The following is a 12,589-nucleotide window of genomic DNA, read 5'->3' as shown; positions in this document are numbered from 1 at the left end:
ACATAGATAGGGATTTCCTTTCAAGCTGATCTTTAATCATAAAGGTCAAACCTTTAACATTAAAACACTTGAAGGGCAAGAAACTCTGTTACATTCAGTTATTGATTTTGAAGACCCTGATGCTTGCCAAGTACCCACAGGCCACAGAGGGCATTGACAAAAGTACATTAATAAAAAAGAGCTAAAAACCTTATTCTGTCTTTTTTTGTGTCTAAATCCAACACACACACAAAAAAAAAAAAAAAAAAAAAAAAAAAAGAAACAAAAAAGCCACAAAAAAGCCCCGCTGTGTAGCACTAACAATAGATTTAGATCTCAAGCACTATTGGGAATAGTGGAAATCTGCAATTCTTTCATCTAAGCTACTATCCCCTTCTCTAAAATGCTTTCATTTTCCTTTTGGCAGTGATTACTGTGGCTGGCTGATACTATGGAACTATGTTCATTACAGTGAGATAGAAGTTTTCAGAGCAAACAGTGATCTATTAGAAAATATTGACTCACAGAAATATCATGATATTGTAAGCAGGGTTTTCTTTTAGACTGCAGGACTGCCTCCTCTTTCAAGCTTGCAGCATCAGCACTGCAAGGGTCACCTGCCCTGTGTCCTCCTCCTTCAGGACAGGAGATCTCTTCAAGTCAAGGACAATGTCATGCCCACTCTGACAGGCTCCCTGAATCCAGAGTCCTTTGGCCTCTGAAAAACCTTTCTCAAATTGATTGTTAGAATCACAGAATCACAGAACCATTTAGGTTGGAAAAGAGTCTTAAGATCGAGTCCAACCGTAAACCTAACACTGCTAAGTCTACCACTAAACCATGTCCCTAAGTGCCACATCTACACGTCTTTTAAATACATCCAGTGATTCTGACTCAACCACTCCCCTGGGCAGCCTGTTCCAGTGCTTGATAACCCTTTCAGTAAAGAAATTTTCCTAATATCCAATCTAAACGTCCCCTGGCACAACTTGAGGTCACTTCCTCTCCTCCTATCACTTGTGAGAAGAGACCATCACCCACCTTGCTACAACCTCCTTTCATGTCATTGTAGAGAACAATAAGTTTCCCTTCAGCCTCCTTTTCTCCAGGCTAAACAATCGCAGTTCCCTCAGCTGCTCCTCACAGGACTTGTTCTCTAGACCCTTCACTAGCTTCATTGCTCTTCTCTGGACACGCTCCAGCGCCTCAATGTCTTTCTTGTAGTGAGGGGCACAAAACTGAACACAGTATTCAAGGTGCTGCCTCACCAGTGACAAGTACAAATGAACAATCATGTCCTTAGTCCTGCTGGCCACATTATCTCTGATAGAAGCCAGGATGCTATTGGCCTTCTTGGCCACCTGAGCACACTGCTGGCTCATATTCAGCCAGCTGTTGACCAACACGCCCAGGTTTTTTTTTCCTCTGGGCAGCTTTCCAGCTGCCCCAAGTGCAGGACCTGGCACTGAGCCTTGTTGAATCTCATACAGTTGACCTCAACCCATCGCTCCAGCCTGTCCAGATCTCTCTGTAGAGCCTTCTTCCCTCAAGCAGATCAACAGTCTTGCCTGTCAGGATCTTTGTTTGAAAAAGGACTAAAGAATGAGCTCAGGCACTGGTACCAAAATTGCTAGGTCCCACCCTCCCTCTTTTTGACTGGTTCAACTACTTTGCTTCCAGATTCCTTGCATGCAGAGGGAATTTGCCCTAAGAAACACGGGTGCGAGCTCCTCTGACCACATGGATCAGTTGCTGGCCCCTTTTGTCTACAGGTGTAGCTATAGCCTTTGGATGCACAGGGAAGAGTACAGAAACCCAACAACTTGATCTGAACCAGAAGCTGAGAGGATTTCTATATCCCTTTAAAGAAAACATGAAAACCTCAGATGTTTTCAAAACTGGAAAGTTTTGAGAAAGCTTCAGGACTGTAACAGGAAAGAAACCACATAGTCCAGACTCAGGAAGCCTTCAAGACTTCCCAACTTCTGTTGAAGTGTGACAGCACTGTTGTCTGAACTAGCTTCAGTCCAAACACCTCCAGGCTTCTAGGAACACATACCAGCTGCCTCCCTCTTCAGAAGGATGCCTGTGAATCCAGCTTCTCTGAAAGATGGGAGCACCTGGACACCCCAGCCCAGGCTCTAGGGGATTTGACAGCTGGTTATTGAAACTGAGAATCTGATAGCAGCAATGAACAAAAGGTTTCAAGAATGTCCATCTGCACTGCTGAATCCTGAGATTCCTAAGGAAATACAATTTATTGAAAATGTTTCAGAATTTCATGCTTATTCATCAAAAGTTTGCCTATCCATGGTGTTAATAATAGAATGTCTAGTCTCATGCTACAGCTGACAATATCCACAGAGAAGATTTTGATTCATATTGTTAATTAGAAGCCTTGTAATTAAGAATATTTTTGTTCATACTTTAATGCATGGGGTTTTTTCAGTTCAGTGAAGCTATATTTGTCACATAAGTGAATCAAAACAGTCTAAAAATAGTCAAAGTCAATAGAAAAAGATCTGGCATAAGAGAACTTTCCACTGGCACATTCTCAGTGGAAATCTGTACCCGTACTTCTTCCTTCTGTGTCAGCTGATATCCTGTACCACTGAAGGAGAGTAATTTCAGCAGTGTGAAAAGATCTGAGTTCCTTAACTGTGTAAGATTTATTATGGGAAGTCGCAGGGAATTCTCTTGTGCAAATTTAGGAAAGAACTAAATACTTATTTCTGTAGTTGTGAGGCCCTCTCACTTATTGCCACTGGCAATAAGCAACTTGCAGAAAAAAGGCACTCCCCTACTGTGGTATCTTCTCCCACTCAGCCCATCAGGAGGAGCAGCTGGGGAAGTTTTTCTCCTAACCCCTGGGAGTCAGTGCTCTCCGAGTCACTGCAAAATATGCCCAACTGCTAAATATGTACAAGAGTGCAAAGCAATCATTTTCAGGTTACTACATGATAGATAACTAGGATTAATGTGCTATGAGGCTAAGCAATAGTACAATTGCCATCAGTGATAAGACACCCGATAATTCTCAGGCAGCCATATCATCATCAGTCAGGTTGGGAATGGGCTGAACTTCCTTGTTGCTAGGGTTTTTTTCCATGGGGTTTCACACCTTTCCATGTCAGTAGTTTTCCTCTTGAATCCTTAAACTCCCACAGTCCTGTCTCTGGCTTTGCTTCCAGTACCTTACATGGCTTTAGCATGGACTTTCTCACACTGTAACATCAACTGGATCTGTAAAACCAAACACACAAACTTGCACCAAATTTGGCTCACAGACCATGGAACTCCTGCGTGGGGGTAACAGAACATTATTTTTTACATGTTTTGGACTCTTTTGCTTTGAGTGATTTCTCTGTGCATTCCACTTGTGGCCATATTCATAGCATGCTTCTCTGGGAAAAAAAAAAAAAAAAAAAAGAAGGATTTTTTTCCCCCTATAAAGTCAAAGACACACAAACTTGGAGAAAGTGCTTTCCTTTTTGCCTTACAACTTGTCTCACAGTAAGGTTAATACTTAGGAGCTGGTAGAGGCACTTTTTTCTTTACAGTGATTGGTTCCAAATAGAAATGAAAGTTGTCTACCTTGACTTCAGTAAGGCCTTTGACACCGTTTCCCACAGCACTCTCCTGGTGAAACTGGCTGCTCGTGGCTTGGATGGGCACACACTTTGCTGGGTAAAAAACTGGCTGGATGGCTGGGCCCAAAGAGTTGTCGTGAAGGGAGTTAAATCCAGTTGGCAGCCGGTCACGAGTGGTGTCCCCCAGGGCTCGGTTTTGGGGCCACTCCTGTTTAACATCTTTATTGATGATCTAGACGAGGGGATCGAGTGCACCCTCAGTAAGTTTGCAGACGACACCAAGTTGGGTGGGAGTGTTGATCTGCTCGAGGGTAGGGAGGCTCTGCAGAGGGATCTGGACAGGCTGGAGCGATGGGCTAAGGCCAACTGTATGAGTTTCAATAAGGCCAAATGCCGGGTGCTGCACTTGGGCCACAACAGCCCCCAGCAGCGCTACAGGCTTGGGGAGGAGTGGCTGGAGAGCTGCCAGTCAGAGAGGGACCTGGGGGTGTTGATTGACAGCTGGCTGAACATGAGCCAGCAGTGTGCCCAGGTGGCCAAGAAGGCCAATGGCATCCTGGCTTGTATCAGCAATAGCACGGCCAGCAGGGACAGGGAAGTGATCTTGCCCCTGTACTCGGCACTGGTGAGGCCGCACCTCGATTACTGTGTTCAGTTTTGGGCCCCTCACTACAAAAAGGACATTGAATTACTCGAGTGTGTCCATAGAAGGGCAATGAAGCTGGTGAAGGGTCTGGAGCACATGTCATACGAGGAGCGGCTGAGGGAACTGGGGTTGTTTATTCTGGAGAAGAGGAGGCTGAGGGGAGACCTCATTGCCCTCTACAACTACCTGAAAGGAGGTTGCAGAGAGCTGGGGATGAGCCTCTTTAACCAAGTAACAAGTGATAGGACAACAGGGAATGGCCTCAAGTTGCACCAGGGAAGGTTTAGACTACATATTAGGAAGTATTTCTTTACAGAACAGGTTGTTAGGCATTGGAATGGGCTGCCCAGGGAGGTGGTGGAGTCCCCATCCCTGGAGGTGTTTAAGAGTAGGGTCGACATAGCGCTGAGGGATATGGTGTAGTTGGGAAATGTTAATGTTGGGTTGAAAGTTGGACTTGATGATCTTCAAGGTCCTTTCCAACCTAGATGATTCTGTGATTTTGTGACAAATGCCAGTGTTTCTGGCCCTGAAATTTCATGGGTAGACCTTGAGTCAGCACGATAACAAGACTTCCAGATCTTTATAAATTGTAGCCTCCCTTTCTGTACCCTCTTTTCCTTAAGCAACTAGGAAAGTGATTAGACTGAAATGTATCTCAATAAAGAGCTTATGGCAGAACCAAAAACTTATCACTGACGTACCCATTACAGCCACTGATGGCCTATCTTGTGGTTGTCTTTTTGAAGTGTTTCTATGACTGGAAACATTTCTATTGTAGGAAAGCATGTCATTATCAATCAGAAGATGGGAAGGTAGAGTCATCTGTTTAATGGCAGCATGAAAAGGTTTCCTTGGACTGACTGAAGCCATATGAACAAGAGAAGAGCACTGTGTTTAAGGACTTTTAAACAGTTATCGCTAAGTTTAGTATTTTAGAAACATGGATTTTATACATGACAGTTCAGTGATCAGCAAGGGATCTGCACATCTTTAAAATATACTTGACGGCACAATCAAATGGCACGACTGTAGCTCATGCAGCTTTAACTTTTGCTGCATGTATCTTAGTAATGGTGTAACTATCTTAAGGACTTGTTTTGACAGTACAGCATACCCAGTTAGCCTCAGACGACTAACTCTGTCCTACTGTGATTGTATTTCTGTGGGTACATGAACTAAGTGGTGTAAATCTGTCTCTGATACATCATATGCTGCAATCACATCTTTGGATTTCAGTTTTGTGTGACGAATATTGCTTAAAATCTTTATAAATGCATGAATGTGTACAATCTCATCCTGTTATCTTAATAATAAAATTGTTCTGAGAGCAGCTGAAATGCAAAACCTGCTTGCACCATGGTTTATGATCATGGTAAAGTGATATGCTGCTTGTATCCTACTTCTCACTATAATGCTATATAAGATATTTCTGCTATTACAGTAGGGGACATAATAAACAGCAAAAAGCAACCGGGGGCGAGAGGAAGTTGGCTGCCATTCCCAGGTGGAAAGATGCTTTGAAATCAGAAAATTGCAGCCATGTAGCCAGCGAGATGATGTAACTATACAGTGCTGAATCACAGCCTTACCGTTTGCTTTCCACAAGGCACTGAGCACAACGCCAGTAATACACTCCCCAGGAGGTACCTAAAGATTCTTCTCACAAACTGTGCTATCAAAAACCAATTGTCTGACTGTGTATGCTTGGAAAATAAAATGAACCTGAGTGTTGGAGTAGTGGTGCTGTTTCTAGTAGTTTAGTTAGGAAGACTCTAGGGACTTCAGCTCTCTCTTTAGCATCTGTATAGTCTTAGTCTGAACAGGTTTGCCTTGGCCTCCGCTTCTGTAACTTATTACTGAGGGCTTCCCAAGGACAACAGGATCAGGGCTTCTTGTAAATGAATGTTCCCTGTGGGACCTGTAATGAAGAGACTGTTAACTAATTATCAGTCTGTTTGGAAGGCATTCATTTTTTAATTGACCTCAAAGCACTCAAGGAACAAAAGGAATCTGAGGAAAGATGATTTAGGTCCAAAGCAAACAAATGAGTCATTTTCTTTCATGGGGTAGTTGCGTGGGTTTATTGGAGTCCACTGGACATAAAAGTTTTTCAAGTTCAATATTCCGTTGATTAAAATTAGGAGAGTTGTGTCTGTATGTTACAGACAGCTTTCCCTGCCTTCCTTCAGCTGTTGTTTTCTGTGCAAATATTGCTCCCATCATCACTTGTCAGGCCAATATTACAATGGAATTAATTTAAAACATAATCTGTTTCCTTTTAGTTTGAGTAGGAGAGTTCAATTCTGTGACTTAAATGTCAGGTGCAATTTTACAGAGGCTGCTTGCAGGGCTGTTATACCCAACAGAGAAGATAATTACAAAGTCAGAAGGAGCCTTAGGACTTTTTGGTTAGGGAACAGGTTTTGTCCAACAAAATGATATTTTAATTTTCACTATTTGAATATTGGCTGAAATGATGAAACTCATGTTGCTAATTTAGTTTTAACTGCTATGTAAGTTAATGCAGAAAACATGATTCTGCTGTTTGGGTGTTTTTTTGGTTAAAGACAATTGTGAGTCAAATTATTCTACAGCACTGTTTTCTCTTTGCATATATAAGTGACAGAAGCATATAAGTGTATCAGAGGACAATAGTTTTCTATAATAGAAAATGAATAATGTGATCATGAAGACTTCTCCCATGGTCCCGATTTCACCAGTGGAGCACAGCACTTAAATTGAAAACTTCAAAAAGCAGGTGTTCAGAAACATCATCGCCAATACAGAAAAAGATCCAAATCTCAAGACAGTGGGCAAGGGTTAAAGTTGAATAAGGTTGGGGTTTTTTTTTTTTAATTCTATTCATCATATTTTTTAAATCATTTAAAATAATATTTTTAAAAAAGTTTTTAAAAATACAGAAAATTAGGTGAAGATGTTAATTTAGAAACAAAACTCCAGCTGTTCCAGTCCTTTATAATCCTGAGAGGTAGGAAGCTCTGAAGTGCCTAATCTCAGAACCACAGAACAGCCCAGGTTGGAAGGGACCCCAACAGACCATCTGGTCCAAGGCACTGTGGAAAAGGGATCCTAAGTGGGATTAAATAACACCCTGTCCAATCGTATCTTGAGAACCTCCAGCAATGGAGACTCTACCACATCCCTGGGCAGGTTGTTGCAGTGATTGATTGTTCCCACTGAAAAAAATTTCTTTCTTATGTCGAGATGAAACCTCTCCTGGTTCAGACTCTACCTCTTGCCCTTTGTCTTCTCCATGTGGCTCCTTGTGAAGAGAAAGCCTCTGTCCTCTTTGTAGCTGCTCAGTAAGTGCTAGAATACAATAATCAGGTCTTCTCTGAGCCTTCTCTTCTCCAGAGAGGAAAAGATCTAAGTCCTTCAGTCCTTTCTCCCAGGGCAGGCTCTCCAGCCCTTTGATCATCTTCCTGGCCTTCCTTTGGGCCCTGTCCTGTCTGTCCACATCTTCCTTGAATTGTGGGGACCAGAATGGGACACAGTACTCCAGGTGAAGCCTGACAAGCACCGAGTAAAGTGGGATGATCATGTCTCTATCTCTGCTGGTAATGCCCCCGCAGGTGCAGCCCGATATCTGATTTTGCCCTTGCTGCTGCTGCTGCTCTTGTGGTGCACTGCTGACACATGTTCAGCTTGTTGTCCACCAGGAGCCCAGGTCATTTTCAGCAAGGCTGCTACCCAGCCATGCAGATCCTAGCCCAAACTGGGCTATTTGGTTAGTCCATCCCAGGTGCAGGACTTTGCACTTCTCTTTGTTAAACTTCATACTGTTAATAAATTACACTGCCTTCTCCACAAATGGCTGAATATGAGCGGGTCTGAAGCAGGTATTTCAAATTTTAAAGAACATGGTCAATGACAAAGCCCGATCACATTAATCTGATCTTCAGAATGAAGGATGCAGAGCTGTCTTCTCTTCCTTTAGGCTCTGTTGATGCATACAGGGTGACCAAATTTGAAAGCACACCTTGAATTTACCCCTTTTATTTATTAACATTTATTCACTGCTGGATTTACGAAGCAGTGTGGTGACTGTATGTTTCTATTCTTACCAGTCATACAGTTAGTCTTACCATTCTGTCAACAGAACAATATCAGGTTTCTTAACTTATGAGTAGGATACAAACTAAAATATTGACTGCCTCAGAAATAATTGTTTCTGGAATTGTTAAACTTGCAACATGACCCATAAAAAATTCTCACCGTTGTAAAATATTTTATGTGATCATGCTTCCAGTTCTAATAATGCAACTAATGCTTGCATCAGGTGTTCAGGAAATCTGGCAGTGAAATTGTAAAGGTAATGTTATATCCGTAGGGTTTACTGCTCCTTCAGATTGTATCTTCTGCAAGTAGTTACCAAGCTCAAATCAGTTCTGGCATTTTGAAACATAGTAGAAGCATTTATTCAGCTTGAGAGTTTTAAGTTGCAATTTTTTAAAGACTCTTGTGAGGTTTGTAGCATGTTATGGGGACACCAAACTGCAATATATCTGAATAAAAAACAAGTGCTTTATAAATTGTTTTATCACACTTCAAAGCAACATGCTAGTGGGGTTGCCAAATTCAACTGCAAAACTTGCCAATTTGGATCATGTGAAGGCAGGTGTGAGATTACAGCTGTAATAAAACTGAAATTGAATACTGGTAGCTGAATTTGTAGTAGGCAATTGATTTGATTTATATAACATAAGCCACATGAGGAGAGATATGTAGGTCAGCATCTTCAGATGGAAATGGTGGTTAGAAGAGTTGTGGGTCGCTGGGAACTGCTGAGTTAATACCTGTTTAGTCTGGAAAAATGCTGGTGCAGTGTGACTACATTCTGTCAAACTTGTCTGGGGAGACACCATTTGCAACAAGGAAAAAATAGTCAGTTATATCCAATGCCACTCGTGCCATAAAAATCTGCTAAAATTAGCATGCGAACATAGACCATATGGAGTTTCCCAGGGCAAGAATTGGTACATTAGCTGTGAGCACATTTTCAGCCTGCAAAATATTTAAGGTGTGCAAATATACACAAATCAGTGATTAAACTCCTTTTAGAGTAGTAGAACAATATATTACAAAATGCAAATGGTAAATGATCCTGTTCAGGGAAATAGAGGAAGCACAATCAAATATAGCCTGCAGAGTTATTTCCAATCCAAGCAGTCTGTTATATCACAGATTTGCACCAAAAAAAAAGGAAAAAAAAATTCAAAAGTAAAGAACACACCCCTTAATTAAAAAAAAAGTCCTGTCCGCTTTTTGTGTCCAAGGAGTGAACTAATGACCTGGTGATTCTAACATGAGTTGGAGGTTTAATAAGAACAAGCAGCAAAGAGGAGGAGGAAAAAAATCTTGAAGCAGAATATGAAGAGTAACACAATATTTACATTATTACTTCTTTCTACCAAAATGCAGCAAGTATATGGCAGGGGAGGAGAGAAGAACTAGAAATGTTGTTTTAAAAAAGCTGATTATATTTTAGAAAAGCTTTTGTGATGAAGGTGGGTGGTTAGTAGAGATGATTTATGAAGATATATCGTTAAGAGAGGAAAGTAATGAGGTAGTGTAGAAGTTGTGAGCATTTCAGATAAATCTGACGTTTACATTTCAGCAGTCCAGACCCTCATGAATGTATGAAGATCCAGTGAATTAAACAGAAGAAACTTAATGAAAATACATGTATAAGGCATAAGTGCAGTAGAAATTTAAATGAGTTTGTAGTAGCCAAGGTGGGAAGTCATTTATATAGCAAAGAGAAAGTAAGACCATAAATAAATAAGCAAGAGAAAAATTAATACTGCTACAAAAATGACTGCTATACTGAGTTCAATATGCTTTAACTCGTCATAATACTCAACATAACATAATCTCTTAAAAATCTAGACCAGTGGCTGTTACTCACCAAGCACAGTGCCTTGATGATTAACATTAGTTCAGTTGATAGTCTGGCAATTATGAAAAGCACAGACAGACAGAAGAGAAAAAAAATTTGAAATGAACAGAGGAAACAAAACTGAATTTTATAAAAATTCTTGACTGCAACAGCACTAGAGGACATAGCATTACTGAAAGCATAAACTACCGCTGTGGCTGAAACTGGGATAGTAGGTCTACCCAGTGCTTTTCAATGAGTAAAGACCCTTGGGTTTATCAAGGAAGGGGGGTACAGACGTTATGGATGGGGTATTTTTTTTTTTTTCATTTAATCAAACACACAGCACTGCTTCTAATGACACAGTATTTCAGCTTTCCTTGTCTTTCTGACATCTAATAAAAACTTGGAACATTACTGTTACTAAAATAATTCTTATTGTGTCTTATTATTGTACTCCACAGTCACATGTTACCTGTTGAAAAGTTTCAGTTTAATGTGACAGTGATGTAGAGGGTAAGGCAACCATTATTTTGCCACTATCATTTACGTTTGACAGCAGCTGGCTCACCAGTCCTTGTATGTGTTGGGTTTTGCTTAGATGTGTGGTTTTGAGAATTGAGAGGAATTAATTTATTGTGTTGGGAGGGTGTAGTAGAATGGGAAATGATCCTTACAACATTGTGTTGGTCATGGGTATCTCTTTTTCCAGGTTTATACAGTGTTTTATATCATGGTGCTTTTGGACATGACTGGGACTTGTACGTAGTACTGCTGAACAGTAACTGATAATAATTAAATGATCCTTTCTGAAGATGTATAGCTGTGAGCTTTTAAAAAGTCTTGAGACTGCTAAAAGAAATCTCATGGCATTATAGTTCATATATTATGAACTCTTGAAGAAAAAATGAAATAAGATGGGGGTGTTAGATCAGGGTTGAGGAAATTCAAATTAAAAGACTTCATTCAAAAACTGAAACAAAAATTGGAATAAGGTAAGGGCAGACTCAAGACAATGTTTATTCTAAACATGTGCAAACCTCTTTTTGATGCTGTTTTCAAAATGATGCAGCAGCTAAATGTATTATACCCCTGGGAAGCATAAACCGTAGGGCCTGATTCTCCTCACTACGTAATAAGAATGGTGAAAAGTAGCCTTAAAGTAGGTATAAATTGCATTTAAATCTTCTTTACAGCTCAACAGTGGTAGAAGGGAGCCTCAGTATAAATGAGAATCAGGTCCCCAGTATTTATTTAACCCTTGGGCTTTGTATATCATTTTATTTGCACCTTTCAGAGATTTGCAGAGGGATTTTTAATCAGGATTCAGTGTACAGAAAGCTAAATGTTTTCATTGCCTTACAAGTAACTTTAATCATAGAGGCAGATCATTCTTTTTATTTCTCAAGAGGGTATGGTAGAATTTGCTGCCTTTGTACAAACTGAGCTAAATGTTTCTGACACCCATAGTACAGTGTCAATTGGAAATTCACATTTCATGTAATAACAGACCATTTTAATTTCATGAGCTAAAGAATTGGTTTCCACTTGCAAATTGTACCGAAGAAAGCAATATTGTCAGAAGAACTGGCACAGTGCTTCAAGAGATAAATCTATTGAATTAAATAAGAGGCTTTCATTACCTTTTACATTGCATTTCCATATAACATAAGCATTAATTAAACTCTTCATTGCTTTCTCCTATTCAGCAGAACACTTGCTTGGTCTGACAAGAAATGCTGCCCAAGAAAACATGTGGCACCCAAACACAGTCATTAAAATACACTTACTCAAGCAGAAGGGAAGGAAGGGTAGAAGGGGAGAATGTTTTGGTGCATTTGGGCAAGTGGGACCTAGCTATAGAAATACATAATTTCTGTGGTTCAGGTTTTGACAGCAAGACAGGACTTGTAACAGGGCATCTCACTAGGTGTTTCTCCAGGCATTCTGAGTACAAACAAAAAGCAAGCAATTGTCTTTGAATTTTTAAGTATATGTCTGTTTATGCGGAAGGATTCTTCAGCATGAGGAATCACTTTTGGCATGAGACAGTTCTACCTTTTGAAGTATCAAAACAAGTCTGCAAACTGTGTGTCCCCTCCTGTGTGAGGAATGCCCAACTATGGCAAAGTTGTTGATACAGATTCAAAGTGTTCCCAATCAAGTAGTCAGCCTTAAAGAGCTCTTTGGGTAGACCATCTTCTTTAACTGAAGAGGCATCGTGTATATTTCGTTCTGACACATTTCTATCTGTATTCAATTCTAATTCCTTTTTTCTTGTGATTCCAGGGGAACATTTGAGAATCTGCCCTCAGGAATATACATGTTGCACATCAGAAATGGAGGACAAGTTAAGCCAACAGAGCAAACTGGAGTTTGAAAACTTAGTGGAGGAGACAAGTCACTTTGTACGCACCACTTTTGTATCCCGACACAAGAAGTTTGACGGTAGGCTGGGTATAATTTTCTTAT

At 40.5% G+C, this 12,589-nt stretch overlaps 1 protein-coding gene across 1 annotated transcript in view; it reads left to right on the top strand.

Annotated features, from left to right (window-relative positions):
* GPC6 (glypican 6) overlaps positions 1-12,589 on the top strand; it is a 798,134-nt gene that overhangs the window by 230,487 nt on the left and 555,058 nt on the right. Inside the window, exon 2 of the mRNA XM_074859430.1 lies at positions 12,407-12,565. Coding sequence (XP_074715531.1) covers positions 12,407-12,565 — 159 coding nt within the window. The remainder of the gene's footprint in view (positions 1-12,406; positions 12,566-12,589) is intronic.

This window comes from Strix uralensis, chromosome 2 (assembly GCF_047716275.1).
Source record: "Strix uralensis isolate ZFMK-TIS-50842 chromosome 2, bStrUra1, whole genome shotgun sequence".
In the NCBI taxonomy this organism is placed as follows: Eukaryota; Metazoa; Chordata; class Aves; order Strigiformes; family Strigidae; genus Strix; species Strix uralensis.
This window is presented reverse-complemented; position numbering and strand designations above follow the sequence as displayed.